Raw genomic sequence first — 24,835 nt, forward strand, 5'->3', positions numbered from 1 at the left:
CTTTGCCGAGGTAACCCAAGAGTTACCCCTCAGCACATTAAGAACATTGCTCCAATGGGTAAATATGATAATTATTTAAAAACACAGACAAATCAGCAAACCGAGTTTGAACTCACTCTCAGGTTTGCAGTAACGGTCTCCGTCTTTATCAACGGAGCAGACTGATTCATCGTCACATTCAAAGGATGTGCAAGTCACCGTTCCTCCAAGGTTACAAGTGCACTGCTGTTCACAGCGCTCTGTCAACCAGGTGTCCTCCACCTGTGATAAAGAGAGCCATTATCATTCACTGCGTTTTCCACATCATACCACGGTAGGCCATGAATCCTCAAAAAGCGGTGGATTTTATACGTGAGTTCATTTACACCCCATCAGCTCTAAATAAGGTCGATTTTTTTTTTTCGCACGGCACATCGCCGCAAATCTGCAGAACGTCACCAGATGTACGTTTTCAGTGGGATGGTTTGGCAAGATTCGGGTGTTGCTGGGAACTTACGTCATGGTATTCTCCTTTGCTGTCTGTGCAGCCGCACTCGGCCAACGGGACGCACTTGCCGGCGCTGAGGACAAAGCCGCCGTCGCACTGACAGCCCTCTGCGCAGCCGTCGGCGGGCAGAGGGCAGAAGATGGGGAAGAGGTCTGCGCAGGTGGGCGGGCACGGGGCGGTGCATTCTGAATAATGGCTGTTTGGAGGGCAAGGTAGAGCTGTGGAAAGTGAAAGGAAGGAACGGAGATGAAGCGTCAAAACAGAAGAGGTTGTTTTTTTTGTTTGTTTGTTTTTTTTTTTTGAGGTTTTTAGGTTTTTTCAAAAAACGTCTTCATTTCACTTTATGTGTTTGTTTGTTGTATGACCTTTATTGTGACTTTTACCTTGTCTTCCTCACTTCAAGATGATTTCCTGTCTTTATTGAACTCTCTATAAACGGCTCTTAACTTTGACCTCCACCCTCATCTCCTACACTTTATTCTCCTGTCTCACTCTCTTTCTCCACTCACCCCGCCCACCCATCCTCGTCTTATGCGCCCCCCCCCAATCCATCTTGTTTTGGGATTACTCACGGCAGAAGGTGCTGCTTCTCCAGCTGATAGTGACTCCTGCAGTCTGGCACGCCTGGGCGTAGGCCTCTACGTTGTCGCAGAGTGTGGACTCCATACCGTTGTATTCACACATGTCGTAGACGCAGTTATTTAGGAAAGCGTCGGGAGAGATGAGTGCGTGACAGGGCTTGAAGTGATCGGACAGGATTACCGAGCACTGGGAGTTAAATGCTTCTTCCTCCTGGGCTGTGCAGTTGGGGTGTAAGTCTGGACGTAGGTCTGGTTGGCATCTGCAGGGATGGGCAAAAAAAGAGTGGAAGGAAATAAAAATAGAGGGGATGTTGGTTAGAAGAACGAAAGATGGCATGTGTTGATTCTCGAATGATTCTGATCCTTGTAAATTATCTTTAACTCGGATCATGATTTGTCAGTCTTGACCAGTGACCGAACATTAAACTCAGATACATTTATTCGTTTTAAACTGTGCCATGTTTGTCAGTGATTTTCTTTTTGTACTTTTTTTTTGTTGTTTTTAACAGTGTCCTATCTTTATTTTCACATTAGCGTTGCTAATTAGCATTGCTAGCATTACTAACTTTCTCTGTATAGCAGGGACATTATGTTGTATTTTCTTGCACTGTGCCAGTATGAAAATATGAAAAAGCCTGTATGAATGTACTCACCCGGGGTCACTGTCTCCCTCTGCCTTCCAGCTGTCACCCAGCTGGATGACGTCTTTAGCCGGTTCTCCGTTGGGCATCAGATTATCGTCTGCGGAATTGCCGTTGTAGTTCCCACACATACCACACAGCTGGGGACACACAGGACATACAGGGAGAGGATGAATAAAGAGCTTGCAAAAGAGGATTTAAAGTGTATTTGATAAACTGATTGCTTCTTGATGAGTAGAAAAACCACAACAATTACTTTATACACTACAATTCAGTTAAGAAAAAAAAAAGCAACAATATTTCATTTAGGCTTTAGTTTATTATTGCTTAATTTATTATGCTTAAGTTTTTTGCTTTTTTCCCCCTTGCTCCTGTCAGTTTTCCTCTGATACCTTGTTGAAGTAGTCTCCAGGCACAGTGATCTCTATATGGTGATTTCCATCAAACTTGACAATGAGGCCAAAGTCTGTGCTCAACACGCTGTTCACTCCGCTGGTGAACACACGAGCGTTGGCTGCCGGGAGATCCAGTGGGGTTTTCACTCTAACACCGTTCAGCTAGAGACAGGACGAAACAAATGAGTATGAACACATAAATTACAACATTTACTCATTTAATAACAACTTTACAGCTCTTATCACTACAATGTCTACTCTATTCTATTCTGTTCTACTCTATTCTGTTCCATTCTATTCTGTTGTTTTTTGATGTGCATTCAGTGCATCATATGATGTTTACATCTCTTGGCCTTTATCTCTGCATGAGTGACCATTTACTTCAAAAGGGCATTGCTTCAAATCAATTCAGGATGCATTTGTGACATGCACATTTAACATGCCTACATACATCCATCTGTCCCTGCTTAATAGTCTGTCTTCCACCCTCTTGCTCTTTCTCCGTGACTCCACTTACCAGTACTCTGCGGCTCTTGCTAAGGGTGACGGTGGCTTCAGGCAGGTAGATGGTAACAGAGCGGACATAGGAAGCCTCTGGCTGGCCTCTCTCCTCATTCTTGGCTACAATGGTGAATGGTGTTACCATGGAGCTGTCGCACACCGCCACCAGTGTATAGGTACAGGTGCCCATGTACGTGTGCATGATGCCATCAAAGGTGTAGTAGTGAGGGTCACCAGCCACGTGACATACACCCACACCTGCATAGAGAACACAAACAAGGTTAGACTACATTTCCCAGAGTGCATGTGATTTTTTTTTTTTTTTTTAGTGAAGCTCGTAGGACCCACGGATTGATGGTACAATCAGTCTGTTTACCTGTTGCGTGACAGCCCAGTTCTCCCTCGTGCACCTTACATTCCTGGGCGGGGCTACACTGCCAAGCCTCACAGGTGATGTTGTTGAATGGAGAACATACACAACGTTCTGAGCAGTCATCTTTAGAGAACCAGCTGTCTCCAACCTGAATCCACACACACACACACACACACACACATACACAAAGTCAATGTTGCATAACACAGAACAATATAGTGTTCAATTACATTTTACACTTTGGTACTTTTGGATCGAGAGACTCGTAGAATGAAACACATATTGAATGAAACACTCTGTTTTCACTGGTTTTGTCTCTTTGTTAAAACGCGAGCGCGGTGAGCAGCAGTGAGAGCTGTTACGTACTGGTCTGTAGTTGTTGTCTTTGTCGGTGCAGCCGCACTGGCCAAAAGGCACGCATTTGTCTCCGCTGAGCACCAGTCCCTCATCACACACACAGCCCTCCACACACGGCTCATTGCAACTGCCCTCCGAACCCGGGTCCTGACAGGTGGAGGGGCACGCCGAACCGCAGTGTTCATAATGACTGCCAGCCGGGCACTTGTATGCTGAAAGAGAGAGAGAGAGAGAGAGAGAGAGAAAGATTGTTTAGAGAAGAAGAAAAAGACAAAACAGGACGGAAATAAAAATGAGGGATATTAAAAAAGAGAAAACACAGAGGGTAAGGAGGGAAGTGAGTCATAGGAGGAGAGAGAGAGAGAGAGAGAGGAGAAATGAAAGAAGAAAAGAGAGAGGGGAGGTTTGAAAATTGCAGAGAGTGAAGAGGAGGTGGAGAGAGGGAGAAGGTCAGGATGTTGGAAACAGCTGCAACTCACACTGAAAGGCACAAAAGAGCTACCCCACGCCCATTACTCATAGACTGATTACAGGAAAACAGACACAAAAGCCTACGAAAGATTACGGTGTCACAGTTAACTAAAGGGTCTGAGAAAGATTTACTGAGAGCCTGCAGAAAACAAAAACACACACACACACAGACACACACAAAGATGTGCTGACTTACGGCAGAATGAGTTGTCCCTCCAGTCAATTGGCACCCCAGCTTGAGCGCATAGGTCGGCGTAGCTCTCGATTGCCTGGCACAGTGCCACGATCGAGCCGTCTGTGCCACAGAGGTCATACACGCAGTTCTCAAAGAACACGTTGGGGGGAACAACTTCATGGCACGGCTTGAAGATGCCTGAGGAGGTAATAGATAACAGTTATGGATAGGAACAAGCGTTGCCCTGTTTGCATGAGGGTCGTGTTTTTGGTGGTCGTATTTTAACAAAGCAGAGGCCACTCAAGCAGTACAGATATGTCATTGTAGAGGGCGGGGGATGTGGTGTTGGAAGTACCTTGTGTGTGAGTGTGCGTGTGTGTCTGTGTGTGTGTGTGTGTGTGTGTGTGAGTGTGTGTGTGTTTGTGTGTGTGTGTTTGTCTCACCATTAGGGTCTTTTATCATGCCACAGCTGGTTGGTTTCTCAGCCTCATTCTCTATTTTGTCATCACATTTATCTACCCCTCCACCGGTGGTGCAGCTGTGAAAAGACAAAGACAGGAGCGTAAATGAAAAACAATACGTTTAGTATACAAAGTATGCATCAGTTTTTTTACCGGTCATTTTGTCAGAAGGACACTGGCAGGTCCTCCAGCTCTGTTCTCTGACTGGCACAATCTTATGAGTGTGGACTCTTGTCCCGCCCAACACTCTTCTGTAGTTGGCTCTAAGAAGTGTCACTTACTCAGGCCTGTCATCAGGCACCTGCCAGCTCTCTCCTAAATCGTTAGTATTTTCTGCTGGTTGGCCGTCTGGTTTCAAGTTGTCGTCACCGGGGTTTCCGTTGTAGTTCCCTGCGAGACAAACAGATAACATTGAGAACCAACTCATGAATGTGGGCAAGTCTCCCAATGTCTCTACTGCAAATTGCTAACAGCTACTCTGACAAACAACTATGTTTGGCCAAAGATACGGTAGAAGATAGCAGCTTTATTTACCTCAGAGGACTGCAATTTATAGTACGAATATACAAACATGAAGAATTGCGTACCACAGAGTCCACACAGAAGGCCGCTGTATGAGGAAGGCAGGGACACGTCGGCGTGATGGTTTCCATCGAATCGCACGCGAAGTCCGAAGTCTGTCTCCAACACCACAAACTTGCCACTCCGGAAGATCTTCACACCGTCAGGCAGGGTGACAGGCAAAGTGACCCGAGCGCCATTCACCTACAGAGAGCAATAAAAATGTGACAGAGATATGAGCAATTAAACCTCTTACCCAGTCTCATATTTGGTATTCTATTCTATTGTATTCTATTGCATTCTATTCTATTGTATTCTGTTCTATTCTATTGTATTCTGTTCTATTCTATTGTATTCTATTCTATTCTGTTCTATTCTATGGGGTGGTTCTTACCTGGACTTTGTGGCTCTTGCCCAGGATGATTTCCATGCCATGGACATTGATGATGACAGCCTGAACGTACGATACTTTCTTATTGTTGCCTCTGTGTTCATTTCGTGTCGCCACAGTAAAGTACGGCAAGCCGGAGGTCTCATTACAGGGTTTGGTGAGAGTGTAGGAGCAGGCACCCATGAAATGATGTACTTTGTCATCAAAGGAAGTGTAGTGAGGATCTCCAGACACAGAACAGATTCCTTTATCTGTGAAAGACAGATTATGAGAGAGAAGGGGGTGGGGGTGTTAATTCCAATTACTTTTTTATAGTATCGTTTCTCAGCGATGTTCGCGCTGTTTGTATATTTTACGATACCTTGAAGAGAAGCCAGAAAAGTAAGCACAGTTCTTTTTTTGTCTTTCTACTCACACGTACACGCATATATAGGTCACACATGCTCACAGTGTCTTGGGTGACTGTGTGTGGGTGTGTGTCTTACCCAGTGGTTTGCAGCCGTAGTCTCCGTCTTGCAGTTGGCAGCTCTCGGTGGGCAGGCAGGCGGTGTTGTGACATTCGATCGTACCTCCACCCAAACACACACACTGCTGCTTACAGCCTTCCAGATACCAACTCTCGTCGGCCTGTTTAAGACACACACATGCACAAATACATTAGTATAGGGCATTAAATAACACAAAGACAGAAACTGGCGGGGGAAGACTGTCGATAAATCAGGGATAACCTACAGGGTGGTAAGAGCCTTGGGAGTCTACACAGCCACAGTCTTTGACAGGAACACATTTGTCGTTGCTCAAGATGAAACCAGGATCACACTGGCAGCCCTCCACACACTTATCAGCACAGCCTGGAGGACCACTGGCCCCCAGACACGTCTCTGGACAGGCACTCACACACAGGGAGTAGTGGCTGTTTGGAGGGCACTCCAGAGCTATAGGTAGAAAAAAAAGACAGTTAACTTTGTGAAATGCTTCAACAGAAAACAAGACTATGACGCTCAGACATGACACTGTGTAAATTTGACTGTTAAAGCTTTGGCCAGTAAAAAGTTTGTGAGTGTAAGTTTAGTTGTAATATGCGCATATGTGTGCTTGTGAGGAAAAACTCACGACAGAAGCCTGGCTCCCTCCACTGGTGCACAGGTGCTCCTGCACTCAGACAAGCCTCAGTATAAGCCTGGAGCTGGTCACACAGGGTCTGCTGCTGGCCCTCATAACGACACATGTCAAACACACAACTCTGGAAGAATGGATGAGGATCCACCACATTTATACAGTCCCTGTATGTGTGAGTGTGTGTGTGGGTGAGAGAGAAAAAGTGGAAAAAGGTTAGCTATAAACTCACAGAAATATTATCTGATAGATTATAAAGCTTTTATTGGTAGAACGTCTGAGGAAAGTATATACATATTTAGTTATTTGTTTAATCTCTTGTCTCAATTGACAGTCACCCACCTGAAGGGTCCAGTGGTGTCTGTAATTTTCCCACATTTTTCGGGTTTAGATACCTCAGCCTCCAGTGCAGGGTCACAGGGAGGATCTGGTGTCACGTCAGGTTTGCATCTGTCGAATCACAGATCACCATGACAACATGAACAAATGCACCAACCTTCAATAGAAAGCTAATATAGTGTGTAGTCTGTGATATATATTGAGACACACTGTGTTTAAACAAACTGCTTACAACTTCATGCACCCACTCACTTATGAAAGTGTAAAAAAAAGAAAGGATTAATAGAAGCACCAAAGGGAGAAAAAAAGGTAGACTCACACTTCATCCTCATCCTCATTTGTTTGCCAGCTGTTGCCAAAATCATCAGAACTTCCAGCCTGAGATCCATCTGGCTTAGTGAAATCGTTGTTTGAGTCTCCATCATAGTCTCCACACAGACCACACATCTGGTCATAGTAGGTGCTAAGAGTAGTTGAAAGAGAGAGAGAGAGAGAGAGAGATGAGCAGAGACTTTTTCAGGATTTTCCCAAACAAACTTCATACTTGGCCTCTGAACCATATATTGTCACAAAGCTAAGAGACTCATGTCCAAGTCTGGACTGATGGCTGGGCTGTGTCCCAGTTTGATCTCAGAAAACAAATGCAGAATCCAACTGAGCTTAATCTTAGCTCGCGGATTTCTGGAAAGATAAGAAAAAACACCAGTATTCTCCCTCTGTGTACTGTCTGTCACCATTTAAACCTGTAACGGTACCTTGGCACAGTGATCTTGGCGTAGTGATTGCCATCCCAGCGAACCTCTAGGCCGAAGGGTGTGGTTAGGGTGACATACTGTCCAGCCAATGAGAGAGAGATGAGCGGAGATGGAGAATGAGGGAGAGAAACTCTCCGTCCATCCACCTAGAGAGAGAGAGAGATTTGCAAGATAAAGAGAAGAAGAGAGATGGGAAAACCAAATGGTTAATTCTGATAAGTATGAGAGGGGGATTAAGCTCCACTGATAAAAAAATATTCTGGGAAATTGCCACCTATTTCTAAGGAAGATTCTGAAGAGAAGGAGGAAAAAAAGCTGACTGAGAGAGAAGATGAGCAAGTGGATTAACCGGATAAGAAATGACACTGACTGATAAAGCAGCCAAATAAAAACTGGAATAGATCTCATGTCCTTTTTGGTAATCCTAAGATTATAAGGAATAGACAGAGCATGTGACCAAAGCACCAGAAGACAGACTCATTGATGTCTTTGTGGCTTTGAAATGTTAATAAATGTTTAAAAAATTCTGTGATTTAGAATTACACAGAATTTTCTAAATCATTGTATTCATGGAATAACCCCTTTGAACGAGGGCTAATAAAATGCTACATGGGAAACCTTTACTAGTTTTAATAACTCTCCAGTGGCTTTTATTCCACAAAAGGAATAACATTACTGCTGAGGAGATTTGAAATTAGGTTGTGATGTAATATGACGATGAAAAAGTGAATATGTACTGACCAGAATCCTCCTGCTCTTCATCATTGTCACTGTGACACCATCCACTGTCACATACAACTTCCTGAGGTAGGAAACTCCTGACACCCCTCTCTCTTCATTCTTTGCCTCCACAGAGAACCAGGGTCCTAGAAAACACCAGCATCGTCAAGATACCATGATGGTGTGATGTAAAGGAACTCCTGTTGTGCGGACCAACATTGATACAGCAAGCTGAGATATTTGTCAGGTCTCTGAAAAATTCCTGTTTTTAAAATCCCTTTCCCACTCTATAGTTCCCAATCTAAAGTAATTATGGGTGTCCCAGGAGGCATGTCTTCATAACATCCGCAAGTATGAAATAAAATGTTCTCGCATTTCTCAAAAAGGTACCTGATATGTCTGAATACTTTGGGCCTTTTGAGACTGGGAGGTTTCTTACCTGTGTTGTTTTTGCAGGTGCGGGCCAGGGTGTAAGTACAAGTGCCCATAAAGGTGAAAAATTTGTCATCAAAGGTCTGATAATGGGGGTCACCAGAGATGATGCAATCCTCAAAGGCTATAAAGGAGAAAGTAAAGTTTTACGTGAGGGAATGCAGTGCTTCACATCAGCATGACATCCATTATATATTCAAAAATATCTCTATGGAAAATGAGTCAACTAAAATGCAAAGTAACCAGTGAGAAAATGATTCAAAAGGAGGTTTTGAACTATCTGATAGTACATGTACTTAAGTATTAAAAGTACACATAAATGACACAATTAATGAGTGGGACCCTTCCTTACTGCTTCATATGTTTTATATATAGTCAAAAAGAGTCTTTCTTAAATAGTGTTAAAAAAAAATCATGTCCGCCACCTTCTTTGTTCCAATCACAGTATATATCACAGTATAAATTTTTAATCACCTCAGTGACCTTACACAAAATCCGGTGCGGCATTACCTGTGCATACCCTGTATAATATCATGTGAAGAAGACAACATGAAATAGCAGAGACACTTACTGACTGGGTAACAGCCAATTTCTCCCTGCTGTACTCCACACTGCTGCATGGGAGGACATTCAGCGGCAGTGCATGTAACCAGAGGTGAGTTACATTTGCATAGCAGCTCACAGTCCTTAGTGTAGAACTCCTCACCGGGCTAATCATTAGAGATGGAAGGAATATAGTTGTGAGAACAATGACAATAGAGACTTAAAGGTGTAATCAAGGTTTTTGTCACATATCTGATGGTTTACATGTTTAGAAAACAAACATGCTGCTCACTTGGTAGTACTGTCCATTATATGAGCAACCGCAAGATTCCTGCTTCACACATTCTCCAGCGCTGAGGACGTATCCAGGGTCACAGACACAGCCCTCGGCACATGGCCCACTGCACTGGGATGGAGATGGGGAGGTACAGGACGGCTGGCAGGGATCGGCACATGACTCGAAGTGACTGTTGGGGGGGCATTTCAGAGCTGGAGGGGGGAGAAGAAATTTGTTAAACTTTATAAATAATACTGCAGTATAGATGGTAGAAATACTCTATTCATTGCTTTCCATCATGTTGCTTATCTCAGCAGGAAACTGTGCAGAGAAATGAAAAAGGAGAAGAGGAGACTTACGGCAGAAAGTGGCATTTCTCCAAGGTCCGATATTGACACCACGGTCCTGACACTCATTGACATAAGCCTCAATGGCTTCACAGAGGGCAGAATGAGCCCCATCCAGCTCACACAAGTCAAACATACAGTCTCTGAAGAACCCCTGACACACACACACACACAATAATGGTTATCTCAAATCTTGATGATTTGATAATTCACATAGCCTATTGCAAATTATCTCACAAAACACTCCATGTGCCTTTGAATCCTAGCAGTTTGATGTTTAAATAGTTTGTTAAACTGCAAAGCTCATAATTGAAAATGTAACCCAAATATTTTCTCTATAAGAACTGAGGTATGATTGGTCTTGTCTAACTTACGTTGGGGTTGATTTTGGGATGACAGACAGCAAAAGGACCATTGGGGTCCAGTATGATGCCACAGTAGGCAGGACCCTCATACAGATCCTCCTCTTCAGCTGTGCAGTCAGGAGTGGGATCAACAGTTGGTTTATCACATCTGAAAAATTATGAGAGATGGATGTCAATCAGTGTCAATCCTTGGGTTAGGGTGCATGGTGTGTGTGTGTGTGTGTGTGTGTGTGTTTGTATTTCTCTCTGTCTCACTCTGGGTCTGTGTTCCAGCTGTTTCCAAAGTCATTTGGACTGGTGACCAGTTCTCCAGTGGGAGTGCGGAAGTCATCCTTTGAGTTTCCATTGTAATCTGCACATAGTCCACACAGCTTGTCCTTGTAGCTAGAAACACAGACAGATGCAGAATTACACAAAACAAATCAGAGGGTTAAGTTACATCTGACTTTTGTAAAGACAGAAAGAGTGAGACAGAATTAGGAAGAGAATTCCTTTGTACTCACTCTGAGATGACTTTGATGTCCATGTAGTGATTTCCGTCATAGCGCACTGTTACTCCAAAGTCCATGGCCACTGTGTAGTGTTTCCCAGATTTGTACACACTCACACCATCCACAGGAGTCAGAGGAATATTCACATTGGTTCCATTCACCTGTGTGTATGCATCAGAGAATGGGAACTTAGAAAATACCATGCGTGGTACATGAGGAAAATGTTAATTAGCCTCACTCCAGCTGCCTGTTCATTTAGCTGTTTTTCAGTTTCTCTTTCTCAACCTCATTCCCTTTTTACCATGTACTCTTTCTCTTTCCTACATACCTGAACGATTCCACCTTTCAGGATGGACACTTTCACTCCTTTGACGTGGACGTGCACAGCCTTCACATAGCTGATCGTGGGTTTGTTGTAACGGTTCTCGTTGTCTACGTACACGGCAAAGTAAGGTACATCGGTGCTGTTGCAGGGCTCTGACATCAGATAACTGCAGTTGCCCATGAAGTTATAGCGTCGCTTGTCAAAGGTGGTGTAGTGAGGATCACCAGAGGCAATGCAAGTGGATGAATCTGGCAACAAAATCAGGAAAGGAAAACGTACAGTTGACAATATTATTACGAGAAACATGAGCATAAGAAGCATCAGACTGAATTAAGAAGATGTTCTTAGATATTTGGTCAAGAAGAAAAAAAAACAAGGGATATGATATTGGTATGATAATCTCTATCTGTTTATTCCTTATAAAAAGTTGTGTATGAATAGACAAATTCCTACAGCTGTATTCAATCAGAAACATGTTTTAAATCGAGATATGTTTGTTAAAAGCGATTGGTTACATGTTAACACTACCTTTAGGGTAACAACCAGGTACCCCTCCAACATCACGACACTCCTCAGTGGCTGAGCAGGTGTTGTCCACACAATCAAGAGTGTAGTTCCCTTTACAGCGACAGAGCTTAGAACAGCCATCTCCAAAGATAATCTCTCCAGGCTGAAGAACAGAAGAACGAGAGTTTCAACTTTTAAGCATCAACCAAACGTGACTATAAGCATGATGTGATGATCTGTTTTTTGGGATCCTTAAGTGTAACACACATTTTATATTGACCTTTAAGAACTGTCTTGATCAAAATAGTTGCTGGGCTACCGTTTTGTTCATCTTCTCAAAAAACATTGTCCACTCGGTGCCAAGAACAACCAGTGTATAACAATCTCATATAACATGTGAAATAAAGGAAAATTTGGGCTCTCAAGCATTTACACAGGCAAACCCTTTAAATACTTGATGTGTATACCTCATAGTAGTTGTTTTCATCATCCAGACAACCACACTTTTCAATAGGAACACAACGTTTGCCACGGAACACATAACCCGGTTTGCAGAAGCAAGCGCTGATACAGGGGCCAGTGCAGTTGGTTGAGGGTTCCTGACAGCTGGGAACGCAAGCTGGGCCACACTCAATATACTCAGCATTAGGTGGACATTTGACTGTGAACAGAAAAGGGGTTGCATAGTTTTACACATAGTCACTGGTTTCACATAAGCACTTCAGCTATTTTTCGAGAGATAACTTAATTTTTTTTTATTATTTTGGAAACATACCTGGTGGTTTTGTTGTTGTTGGTGGTTTTGTGGTGGCTGGCCTTTGTGTTGTAACTGTTGACAGAAATGAAAACAAAGAATGTTTCATCAAGTATAAAGACTTGACAATGTGTTGTGTGTGTGTGTGTGTGTGTGTGTGTGTGTGTGTGTGTGTGAGTGTGTGTGTGTGTGTGATTCGTACATAAAGGCTTGCAGATATATTCTCCATCTTCTAGCTGGCATATCTCATTGGGGAGGCAGGGTGAATTATGACACTGGATGATCCCACCACCCAAGCACACACAGTGCTGTGTGCAGTCCTTCAGATACCAGCTGTTATTGACCTGTTAAACACATACAAAAAGCAACATGAAAGACTCAACACTGTGGATAAGTCTAGCATAAAATGCATTATGCTCAACTGCAATATGCTCCTCCTTGCACTACATTATGAATATTTGTGTGTGTGTGTGTGTGTGTGTGTGTGTGTGTGTGTGTGCGCGCGCGCGCGCGTGTGTGTGTGTGAGGAGTAAACTCACAGGGTGGTAAGAGCCTTGGGAGTCTACACAGCCACAGTCTTTGACAGGAACACATTTGTCGTTGCTCAGGATGAAACCAGGATCACACTGGCAGCCCTCCACACACTTATCAGCACAGCCTGGAGGACCACTGGCCCCCAGACATGTCTCTGGACAGGCACTCACACACAGGGAGTAGTGGCTGTTAGGAGGGCACACCAAAGCTACAGGCAGAGAGAAAAGAGACACAGAGAGAGAGATTTGGTTAAATGCCCTGAGATAATTGAAGAACTTCTAAGAACTAGTCAGTGTAGTTTCAGTATGTACTTGTGTCTGATTGTAGCTGTGTGTGTGTGTGTGTGTGTGTGTGTGTGTGTGTGTGTGTGTGAGTGTGTGTGTGTGTGTGTGTGTGTGTGTGAGTGTGTGTGTGTGTGTGTGTGTGTGTGTGCCTACGTGTGTGCACCATGTACTGCTATCTTTCTGGGGAGAATAGTAAGTCCCCAATAATCTGAAAAAAGTGCACTTTTTTCTAAGCTATATTGTTGTTACTGATAAAACAAAATGTGTCAAAACATTTCTTTGGTTAAGGTTAAGGTTAGGGTTAAGAGCAGGTTACTATTCTTTAGTTACAGAATAATGAGAGTCAATGGGAAGACCCCCACTAGGATATGAGTGCAATCTTGTGTGTGTGTGTGTGTGTGTGTATTTGTGCTTGTGAGAAAAAACTCACGACAGAAGTCTGGCTCCCTCCACTGGTGCACAGGTGCTCCTGCACTCAGACAAGCCTCAGTATAAGCCTGGAGCTGGTCACACAGGGTCTGCTGCTGGCCCTCGTAACGACACATGTCAAACACACAGCTCTGGAAGAATGGATGAGGATCCACCACATTTATACAGTCCCTGTATGTGTGAGTGTGTGTGTGGGTGAGAGAGAAAAAGTGGAAAAAGGTTAGCTATAAACTCACAGAAATATTATCTGATAGATTATAAAGCTTTTATTGGTAGAACGTTTGAGGAGAGGATATACACATTTAGTTATTTGTTTAATCTCTTGTCTCAATTGACAGTCGCCCACCTGAAGGGTCCAGTGGTGTCTGTAATTTTCCCACAGTTCTCAGGGTTAGATACCTCAGCCTCCAGTGCAGGGTCACAGGGAGGATCTGGTGTCACGTCAGGTTTGCATCTGTCGAATCACAGATCACCATGACAACATGAACAAATGCACCAACATTCAATAGAAAGCTAATATAGTGTGTAGTCTGTGATATATATTGAGACACACTGTGTTTAAACAAACTGCTTACAACTTCATGCACCCACTCACTTATGAAAGTGTAAAAAAAAAAAAAGATTAATAAAAGCGAAAAAAGGCAGACTCACACTTCATCCTCATCCTCATCTGTTTGCCAGCTGTTGCCAAAATCATCAGAACTTCCAGCCTGAGATCCATCTGGCTTAGTGAAATCGTTGTTTGAGTCTCCATCATAGTCCCCACACAGACCACACATCTGGTCATGGTAGGTGCTAAGAGTAGTTGAAAGAGAGAGAGAGAGAGAGAGAGAGAGAGATGAGCAGAGACTTTTTCAGGATTTCCCCAAACAAACTTTATACTTGGCCTCTGAACCATTTATTGTCACAAAGCTAAGAGACTCATGTCCAAGTTTGGACTGATGGCTGGGCTGTGTCCCAGTTTGATCTCAGAAAACAAATGCAGAATCTAACTGAGCTTAATCTTAGGACAGCTCGCAGATTTCTGGAAAGATAAGAAAAAACACCAGTATTCTCCCTCTGTGTACTGTCTGTCACCATTTAAACCTGTAACGGTACCTTGGCACAGTGATCTTGGCGTAGTGATTGCCATCCCAGCGAACCTCTAGGCCAAAGGGTGTGGTTAGGGTGACATACTGTCCAGCCAATGAGAGAGAGATGAGCGGAGATGGAGAATGAGGGAGAGACACCCTCAGTCCATTCACCTGAAGAGAGATATTTGCAAGATCAAGAGAAGAAGAGAGAGCGGAAAATCCAATGGTTAATTCTGATAAGTATGGGAGGGGCATTAAGCTCCACTGATGAAAAGCATTCTGGGAAAATATCACATATCTTAGAGGAGACACTGGACAGAAGGAGGGAAAAAGCTGACTGAGAGAGAAGATGAACAAGTGGATTAACTGGATAAGAATTGGCACCAACTGATAAAGCAGCCAAGGAGAGAGAGAGAGAGAGAGAGAGAGAGAAAGAGAGATGAGTGGATAAGCAAAAACTTGAATAGATCTCATGTCCTTTTTTTGTCCTTTTTGGTAATCCTAAGATTATAAGCAATAGACAGAACATGAGAATAGACCACCAGAAGAGTCCTTGATGTGTTTGTGCTTTTGAAACACTAATGAAAACTTAATATTTAAAATTAGACAGAAATTTGAAATAATTGTACTCATGGGGTGATCCCTCTGAATGAGTGCTAATAAATTACTATGTAAGAAAATGTTAACTAGTTTTAACAACTCTCCAACAGTCTGTACTCTGAAAAAGGCTGTTACATTAATGCTAAAGGGATTTGAAATTAGGCTGTGATGTAATGTGACGATGAAAAAGTGAGTATGTACTGACCAGAATCCTCCTGCTCTTCATCATTGTCACTGTGACACCATCCACTGTCACATACAACTTCCTGAGGTAGGAAACTCCTGACACTCCTCTCTCTTCATTCTTTGCCTCCACAGAGAACCAGGGTCCTAGAAAACACCAGCATCGTCAAAATATCATGATGGGATGATGTAAAGGAACTCCTGTTATAAAGGCCAATGTGGTTACAGTAGCAGGTGTAAAATAAAATGTTCTCGCATTTCAAGAAAATGTACCTGATATGTATGAATACATTGGGCCTTTTGAGACTGGGAGGTCTCTTACCTGTGTTGTTTTTGCAGGTGCGGGCCAGGGTGTAAGTACAAGTGCCCATGAAGGTGAAAAATTTGTCATCAAAGGTCTGATAATGGGGGTCACCAGAGATGATGCAATCTTCAGAGGCTATGAAGGAGAAAGTAGAGTTTCACGCGAAGGAATACTATACTTCTGAGTTAAAACTGCATTCTTTGAAAGTAGTGCATTTTGCATACTTAAACATAACGGGTCATCATTAGCTTTTTATGAGCTCCCTGTGGTGCACTGCACATCCTTAGAGCTGCCCTTTTTGTGCTTTTAGAACCCTCGCACGTTCCCTCTGCGAAGCGCGTGTACGCTGGCTGAGGGGTAAGTCCCATGTCGAAATATCGTATCATTTATTTCGATATTTTTCGGAAATAATATCTGTCTTAACCCCTATCATAAGGTGTAGTTCGTTAGTCCAACACCTCTATCACATAGTGAGGCTATTCTTGAATGTTTTTAATCAATCTACACATTTTCTACGAATGTTTTACATATGAACGCAATGTGAAATACCGCCGGGGCAGTCCGTTAAATTCGTTAAGTGAACATTCTATCACTTGAGCTCCTCTCAATCTCATGCACTACTCTGTTTGAGATGTAGCTGTGTATAACGGCCTTTTTTGGAAGGCAAAGGTCATTCTTTTATTTTGTATGTGCAGGTCTGAAGTAGGTAGCTGGCCTACCATGTTATCGTCGGTATTTATGTAAACTATATATATATTTATTACAAAAATAAAGTAAAAAGGGAGTTCGGAGTTCACACGGCAGCCTGATATTCATTTTCTTTACCCATGAACATCTTTGCAAAAATTACGAAATTCGCTTTTTAGTTGTGGACAGACGTTTTTATCCCAAACAAAGTCGTAGGCTAACTAACATGATACATGAAATTATTAAGAATAGCTGACTTTTTTTAATGTGCTAAGATTTTACTCATTCATATTCATTTTGTAAAAAAATTATAATAGTTTCCGAGATATTTTAAAGGGTTTGAAGGACACTGGCTGTGCAAACGCAGCCTTGCCAAAATACAGGGTTACTACTGGCACCTGGTGGTACATAACCGGAACTGCACAATTATCAAAGTTCAGAAATGACAGGGCCATGAAATTGTTGTAAAGCTGTTATATTCAGTGTGCAGAACAACAGCAGCAACAACAACAACAACAACAACAACAATTACATAGCTGTGCAGGACAAAGGAAACAGCCTTTTTATTAGTATTTGAATTGCCTACATAAGAAAAGAAATCTCCTCAATAATTATGTTTCCATATGAGGTTTATGGGATTTCATCGCATGAGTGTACCAATTATAACATGAAGAAGACAACATGAAATAGCAGAGACACTTACTGACTGGGTAACAGCCAATTTCTCCCTGCTGTACTCCACACTGCTGCATGGGAGGACATTCAGCGGCAGTGCATGTAACCAGAGGTGAGTTACATTTGCATAGCAGCTCACAGTCCTTAGTGTAGAACTCCTCACCGGGCTAATCATTAGAGATGGAAGGAATATAGTTGTGAGAACAATGACAATAGAGACTTAAAGGTGTAATCAAGGTTTTTGTCACATATCTGATGGTTTACATGTTTAGAAAACAAACATGCTGCTCACTTGGTAGTACTGTCCATTATATGAGCAACCGCAAGATTCCTGCTTCACACATTCTCCAGCGCTGAGGACGTATCCAGGGTCACAGACACAGCCCTCGGCACATGGCCCACTGCACTGGGATGGAGATGGGGAGGTACAGGACGGCTGGCAGGGATCGGCACATGACTCGAAGTGACTGTTGGGGGGGCATTTCAGAGCTGGAGGGGGGAGAAGAAATTTGTTAAACTTTATAAGTAATACTGCAGTATAGATGGTAGAGATACTCTATTCATTGTTTTTCATCATGTTTCCTGTCTCTGCAGGAAACTGTGCAGAGAAATGAAAAAGGAGAAGAGGAGACTTACGGCAGAAAGTGGAATTCCTCCAAGGTCCGATATTGACACCACGGTCCTGACACTCATTGACATAAGCCTCAATGGCTTCACAGAGGGCAGAATGAGCCCCGTCCAGCTCACACAAGTCAAACATACAGTCTCTGAAGAACCCCTGACACAGAAACACACACACACACAATAATGGTTATCTCAAATCTTGATGATTTGATAATTCACATAGCCTATTGCAAATTATCTCACAAAAATACTCCATGTGCCTTCAAATCCTAGCAGTTTGATGTTTAAACAGTTTGTTAAACTGCAAAGCTCATAATTGAAAATGTAACCGAAATATTTTCTCTACAATAATTGAGGTATGATTGGTCTTGTCTAACTTACATTGGGGTTGATTTTGGGATGACAGACAGCAAAAGGACCATTGGGGTCCAGTATGATGCCACAGTAGGCAGGACCCTCATACAGATCCTCCTCTTCAGCTGTGCAGTCAGGAATGGGATCAACAGTTGGTTTATTGCACCTGAAAAATGATGAGAGATGGATGTCAATCCATGGGTTAGGGTGCATGGTGTGTGTGTGTGTGTGTGTGTTTGTATTTCTCTATGTCTTACTCTGGGTCTGTGTTCCAGCTGTTTCCAAAGTCATTTGGACTGGTGACCAGTTCTCCAGTGGGAGTGCGGAAGTCGTCCTTTGAGTTTCCGTTGTAATCTGCACATAGTCCACACAGCTTGTCCTTGTAGCTAGAAACGCAGACAGTTGCAGAATTACACAAAACAAATCAGAGGGTTATGTTACATCTGACTTTTGTAAAGCCAGAAAGAGTGAGACAGAATTAGGAAGAGAATTCCTTTGTACTCACTCTGAGATGACTTTGATGTCCATGTAGTGATTTCCGTCATAGCGCACTGTTACTCCAAAGTCCATGGCCACTGTGTAGTGTTTCCCAGATTTGTACACACTCACACCATCCACAGGAGTCAGAGGAATATTCACATTGGTTCCATTCACCTGTGTGTATGCATCAGAGAATGGGAACTTAGAAAATACCATGCGTGGTACATGAGGAAAAATGTTAATTAGCCTCACTCCAGCTGCCTGTTCATTTAGCTGTTTTTCAGTTTCTCTTTCTCAACCTCATTCCCTTTTTACCATGTACTCTTTCTCTTTCCTACATACCTGAACGATTCCACCTTTCAGGATGGACACTTTCACTCCTTTGACGTGGACGTGCACAGCCTTCACGTAGCTGATAGTGGGTTTGTTGTAACGGTTCTCGTTGTCTACGTACACGGCAAAGTAAGGTACATCGGTGCTGTTGCAGGGCTCTGACATCAGATAACTGCAGTTGCCCATGAAGTTATAGCGTCGCTTATCAAAGGTGGTGTAGTGAGGATCACCAGAGGCAATGCAGGTGGATGAGTCTGGCAACAAAATCAAGAAAAGAGGTAAGAATTGAATGTCTGAGAACAGAACTCCTTGTAGTTGATATTACATCATAATTTATCAACTGAAAGAAACAAGTTTAACTTAAGCTCAACTTATTTTAGTTTGCTGACTGAAGACTGAAGACTGAAGAAGTTTTTGAACTGATGAAAAATTAGATATTAGATGTACCACTATATTTGATTAGAGAAACAATTTAAAGAAAGATATATTGATGAAAAATGATTGGTTACGTATTGACACCACCTTTTGGGTAACAACCAGGTACTCCTCCAACCTCACGACACTCCTCAGTGGCAGAGCAGGTGTTGTCCACACAATCAAGAGTGTAGTTCCCTTTACAGCGACAGAGCTTAGAACAGCCATCTCCAAAGATAATCTCTCCAGGCTGAAGAACAGAAGAATGAGAGTTTCAGGTTTCAAGCATCAATCAAACCTGAATATAAGCATGTTTTGATGATCTGTTTTTGAAATCCTTAAGTTCAGTGGCTGTTTAGTTCAATGGCTATTATCTTGACCTTTAAGAACGGCCTAGAACAAAGGAGAGGGTGTGTTACATTTTGTTTAATCTTTTTTGAAAAACATCCACTGGGTGCCAAGACAAGCTGTATAAAAATACAATATCAAAACAATGCGAAATTTTGGATAATGCGATCATTTAATTTGAAAGCTTTTACATTGGCCCCTCTTTCTGTAGAGTATATACCTCATAGTAGTTGTTCTCATCATCCAGACAACCACACTTTTCAATAGGAACACAACGTTTGCCACGGAACACATAACCCGGTTTGCAGAAGCAAGCGCTGATACAGGGGCCAGTGCAGTTGGTTAAGGGTTCCTGACAGCTGGGAACGCAAGCTGGGCCACACTCAATATACTCAGCATTAGGTGGACATTTGACTGTGAACAGAAAAGGGCAGCATAATTTTACACATAGTCGCTGCTTTCACATAAGCACTTATTGTATTTTTTTAGGAGATCACCAAAACTGTAATTATAACATACTTGGTGGTTTTGTTGTTGTTGGTTGAGGTGTAGATGGTCTAGGTGTTGTTGGTTTAGGTGTAGTTGGTTGTGGAGTGGATGGATGAGGTGTTGATGGTCCAGATGTTGGTTTAGGTGTAGTTGGTTGTGGAGTGGATGGCTGAGGTGTTGATGGTCCAGATGTTGGTTTAGGTGTAGTTGGTTGTGGAGTGGATGGCTGAGGTGTTGATGGTCCAGCTGTTGTTGGTTTAGGTGTAGTTGGTTGTGGGGTGGATGGCTGAGGTGTTGATGGTCCAGATGTTGGTTTAGCTGTAGTTGGTTGTGGAGTGGATGGTTGAGGTGTTGATGGTCCAGATGTTGGTTTAGGTGTAGTTGGTTGTGGAGTGGATGGATAAGGTGTTGATGGTCCAGATGTTGGTTTAGGTGTAGTTGGTTGTGGGGTGGATGGATGAGGTGTTGATGGTCCGGATGTTGGTTTAGCTGTAGTTGGTTGTGGAGTGGATGGCTGAGGTGTTGAAGGTCCAGATGTTGTTGGTTTAGGTGTAGTTGGTTGTGGAGTGGATGGATGAGGTGTTGATGGTTGTGGAGTGGATGGGCGAGGTGTTGATGGTCCAGATGTAGTTGGTCTTGGTGTTGTACCTGTCAGAAGAAAAAGAATGAATGTGTCAGTAAGCAAACAGCTTTGTGGATATGGATGTGTGTTTGCGTATCTGTTTAAATGTTGTACCTATTGGCTTGCAGATATATTCTCCATCTTGTAGCTGGCATATCTCATTGGGGAGGCAGGGTGAGTTATGACACTGGATGATCCCACCACCCAAGCACACACACTGCTGTGTACAGTCCTTCAGATACCAGCTGTTATTGACCTGTTAAACACATACAAACAGCAACATGAAAGACTCAACACTGCAGATGAGTCTAGCATGAAATGCATTATGCTCAATTGCAATATGCTCCTCCTTGCACTACACTATGAATATTTGTGTGTGTGTGTGCGCGCGCGCGCGCGCGCGTGTGTGTGTGTGTGAGGAGTAAACTCACAGGGTGGTAAGAGCCTTGGGAGTCTACACAGCCACAGTCTTTGACAGGAACACATTTGTCGTTGCTCAGGATGAAACCAGGATCACACTGGCAGCCCTCCACACACTTATCAGCACAGCCTGGAGGACCACTGGCCCCCAGACACGTCTCTGGACAGGCACTCACACACAGGGAGTAGTGGCTGTTAGGAGGGCACACCAAAGCTACAGGCGGAGAGAAAAGAGACACAGAGAAAGAGGTTTGGTTAAATACCCTGAAAAAATTGTAGAACTTCTAAGAACTAGTCAATGTAGTTTTAGTACTTATATCTGATTGTAGCTCTGTGTGTGTGTGTGTGTGTGTGTGTGTGTGTGTGTATTTGTGCTTGTGAGGAAAAACTCACAACAGAAGCCTGGCTCCCTCCACTGGTGCACAGGTGCTCCTGCACTCAGACAAGCCTCAGTATAAGCCTGGAGCTGGTCACACAGGGTCTGCTGCTGGCCCTCGTAACGACACATGTCAAACACACAGCTCTGGAAGAATGGATGAGGATCCACCACATTTATACAGTCCCTGTATGTGTGAGTGTGTGTGTGGGTGAGAGGGAAAAAGTGGAAAAAGGTTAGCTATAAACTCACAGAAATATTATCTGATAGATTATAAAGCTTTTATTGGTAGAACGTTTGAGGAAAGGATATACACATTTAGTTATTTGTTTAATCTCTTGTCTGAATTGACAGTTGCCCACCTGAAGGGTCCAGTGGTGTCTGTAATTTTCCCACAGTTCTCAGGGTTAGATACCTCAGCCTCCAGTGCAGGGTCACAGGGAGGATCTGGTGTCACGTCAGGTTTGCATCTGTCGAATCAAAGATCACCATGACAACATGAACAAATGCACCAACCTTCAATAGAAAGCTAATATAGTGTGTAGTCTGTGATATATATTGAGACACACTGTGTTTAAACAAACTGCTTACAACTTCATGCACCCACTCACTTATGAAAGTTTAAAAAAAAGAAAAGATTAATAAAAGCGAAAAAAGGCAGACTCACACTTCATCCTCATCCTCATCTGTTTGCCAGCTGTTGCCAAAATCATCAGAACTTCCAGCCTGAGATCCATCTGGCTTAGTGAAATCGTTGTTTGAGTCTCCATCATAGTCCCCACACAGACCACACATCTGGTCATAGTAGGTGCTAAGAGTAGTTGAAAGAGAGAGAGAGATAAATGAGCAGAGATTTTTTCAGGATTTCCCCGAACAAACTTCATACTTGGCCTCTGAACCATTTATTGTCACAAAGCTAAGAGACTCATGTCCAAGTCTGGATTGCTGGCTGGGCTGTGTCCCAGTTTGATCTCAGAAAACGAATACAGAATCTAACTGAGCTCAATCTTAGGACAGGTCGCAGATTTCTGGAAAGATAAGAAAAAACACCAGTATTCTCCCTCTGTGTACTGTCTGTCACCATTTAAACCTGTAACGGTACCTTGGCACAGTGATCTTGGCGTAGTGATTGCCATCCCAGCGAACCTCTAGGCCGAAGGGTGTGGTTAGGGTTACATACTGTCCAGCCAATGAGAGAGAGATGAGCGGAGATGGAGAATGAGGGAGAGACACCCTCAGTCCATTCACCTAAACGAACATAAGGGAACGAGAGAGGCAGAGAAATAAAAAAATCAAAGATTTTAGATTCTAGCAAAGATTAAGTCTTGTAAGTATGAGAGAGGGACTAAATCTGATTTGTTATAGCATTCCAGGAAATTGCCACCCATTTCTAAGATGAATGCTCTCATGTCCTTTTTGGTGAGATTATAAATAATAGAAAAAAACACATGGGTAAACCACCAGAAGATCGAGTCAGTGATATCTTTCTGTTAATAAACACTAAAATGCTTTAAAAATTTATCCAAAATCTGATAAATTTTACTAAGCACTCAGAGGTTTACTAAGCACTCAGTGGTTCTCTGAGCACTCAACGAGGTATGATATTGCTTGAAATTAGGTTGTTATGTAATGTGAAACAGTATGAAAAGTGAGTATGTACTGACCAGAATCCTCCTGCTCTTCATCATTGTCACTGTGACACCATCCACTGTCACATACAACTTCCTGAGGTAGGAAACTCCTGACACCCCTCTCTCTTCATTCTTTGCCTCCACAGAGAACCAGGGCCCTAGAAAACACCAGCATCGTCAAAATATCATGATGGGATGATGTAAAGGAACTCCTGTTATAAAGGCCAATGTGGTTACAGTAGCAGGTGTAAAATAAAATGTTCTCGCATTTCTCAAAAAGGTACCTGACATGTTTGAATACATTGGGCGTCTTGAGACTGGGAGGTCTCTTACCTGTGTTGTTTTTGCAGGTGCGGGCCAGGGTGTAAGTACAAGTGCCCATGAAGGTGAAAAATTTGTCATCAAAGGTCTGATAATGGGGGTCACCAGAGATGATGCAATCTTCAGAGGCTATGAAGGAGAAAGTAGAGTTTCACGTGAAGGAATACAGTGCTTCACATCAGCATGATATTTATTTTCTTTACCTGTGACACTCTTCACAAAAATGACTAAACTCACTATATCAGTTATTGTCGGAAGTTTCTATCCCGATCAAAGATGCAACCAACAGAATTATGATAACCTGAATCTATCAAGAAAAACTGACATTTTAGATGCCTCTGCAAAATTTTGGTAATGTGTAATGATTTTAAGGACTATTCTTTTTTTTATTATTATTGCCTTTCACATCTTTTCTTGTCCTGGAAATTTGAAGGACACTGGCTGAGAAATGCAGCCTTGCTAAATCTTGGGTTACTACTGGCACCTGGTGGTACAGCACTGGAGCTGCATAATTATCAGAAGTCCAGACATGACAGAACCATACAGTGGTTGTGAAAGATGCTTCAGTGTGTATCCAAACAATGGTATCTTAAAACATAGTTGTGTAGGATAATGCCATATATTCTTACTAAGGCTTGAACTGTCTTAGTAAAAAATCCAGTTGAACTTTATCTTTCTATATGAGGTTTTGTGTGTTATGTCGCTTGAGTGTACCCATTATAACATGAAGAAGACAACATGAAATAGCAGAGACACTTACTGACTGGGTAACAGCCAATTTCTCCCTGCTGTACTCCACACTGCTGCATGGGAGGACATTCAGCGGCAGTGCATGTAACCAGAGGTGAGTTACATTTGCATAGCAGCTCACAGTCCTTAGTGTAGAACTCCTCACCGGGCTAATCATTAGAGATGGAAGGAATATAGTTGTGAGAACAATGACAAGAGAGACTTAAAGGTGTAATCAAGGTTTTTGTCACATATCTGATGGTTTACATGTTTAGAAAACAAACATGCTGCTCACTTGGTAGTACTGTCCATTATATGAGCAACCACAAGATTCCTGCTTCACACATTCTCCGGCGCTGAGGACGTATCCAGGGTCACAGACACAGCCCTCGGCACATGGCCCACTGCACTGGGATGGAGTTGGGGAGGTACAGGACGGCTGGCAGGGATCGGCACATGACTCAAAGTGACTGTTGGGGGGGCATTTCAGAGCTGGAGGGGGGAGAAGAAATTTGTTAAACTTTATAAATAATACTGCAATATAGATGGTAGAGATACTC

At 42.9% G+C, this 24,835-nt stretch overlaps 1 protein-coding gene across 1 annotated transcript in view; it reads right to left on the reverse strand.

Moving 5' to 3' along the window:
* zanl (zonadhesin, like) overlaps window positions 1-24,835 on the reverse strand; it is a 38,169-nt gene that overhangs the window by 4,402 nt on the left and 8,932 nt on the right. Inside the window, 57 exon segments of the mRNA XM_030779208.1 lie at window positions 117-261; window positions 497-705; window positions 1,060-1,328; window positions 1,722-1,849; window positions 2,102-2,266; window positions 2,622-2,863; window positions 2,982-3,126; window positions 3,345-3,547; window positions 4,003-4,179; window positions 4,425-4,519; window positions 4,724-4,832; window positions 5,030-5,207; window positions 5,398-5,645; window positions 5,880-6,021; window positions 6,127-6,329; window positions 6,508-6,677; window positions 6,853-6,960; window positions 7,169-7,312; window positions 7,605-7,750; window positions 8,346-8,470; window positions 8,764-8,880; window positions 9,328-9,466; window positions 9,592-9,788; window positions 9,936-10,077; window positions 10,298-10,436; window positions 10,544-10,672; window positions 10,792-10,940; window positions 11,108-11,352; window positions 11,633-11,774; window positions 12,079-12,272; window positions 12,568-12,709; window positions 12,905-13,107; window positions 13,614-13,783; window positions 13,959-14,066; window positions 14,264-14,407; window positions 14,711-14,856; window positions 15,491-15,615; window positions 15,791-15,907; window positions 17,163-17,301; window positions 17,427-17,623; window positions 17,771-17,912; window positions 18,140-18,278; window positions 18,370-18,498; window positions 18,618-18,766; window positions 18,935-19,179; window positions 19,448-19,589; window positions 19,908-20,101; window positions 20,913-21,054; window positions 21,230-21,432; window positions 21,612-21,781; window positions 21,957-22,064; window positions 22,262-22,405; window positions 22,697-22,842; window positions 23,259-23,383; window positions 23,559-23,675; window positions 24,307-24,445; window positions 24,571-24,767. Coding sequence (XP_030635068.1) covers window positions 117-261; window positions 497-705; window positions 1,060-1,328; window positions 1,722-1,849; window positions 2,102-2,266; window positions 2,622-2,863; window positions 2,982-3,126; window positions 3,345-3,547; window positions 4,003-4,179; window positions 4,425-4,519; window positions 4,724-4,832; window positions 5,030-5,207; window positions 5,398-5,645; window positions 5,880-6,021; window positions 6,127-6,329; window positions 6,508-6,677; window positions 6,853-6,960; window positions 7,169-7,312; window positions 7,605-7,750; window positions 8,346-8,470; window positions 8,764-8,880; window positions 9,328-9,466; window positions 9,592-9,788; window positions 9,936-10,077; window positions 10,298-10,436; window positions 10,544-10,672; window positions 10,792-10,940; window positions 11,108-11,352; window positions 11,633-11,774; window positions 12,079-12,272; window positions 12,568-12,709; window positions 12,905-13,107; window positions 13,614-13,783; window positions 13,959-14,066; window positions 14,264-14,407; window positions 14,711-14,856; window positions 15,491-15,615; window positions 15,791-15,907; window positions 17,163-17,301; window positions 17,427-17,623; window positions 17,771-17,912; window positions 18,140-18,278; window positions 18,370-18,498; window positions 18,618-18,766; window positions 18,935-19,179; window positions 19,448-19,589; window positions 19,908-20,101; window positions 20,913-21,054; window positions 21,230-21,432; window positions 21,612-21,781; window positions 21,957-22,064; window positions 22,262-22,405; window positions 22,697-22,842; window positions 23,259-23,383; window positions 23,559-23,675; window positions 24,307-24,445; window positions 24,571-24,767 — 9,066 coding nt within the window.

The sequence above is a fragment of the Chanos chanos genome, chromosome 7 (genome assembly GCF_902362185.1).
Source record: "Chanos chanos chromosome 7, fChaCha1.1, whole genome shotgun sequence".
Taxonomy (NCBI): Eukaryota; Metazoa; Chordata; class Actinopteri; order Gonorynchiformes; family Chanidae; genus Chanos; species Chanos chanos.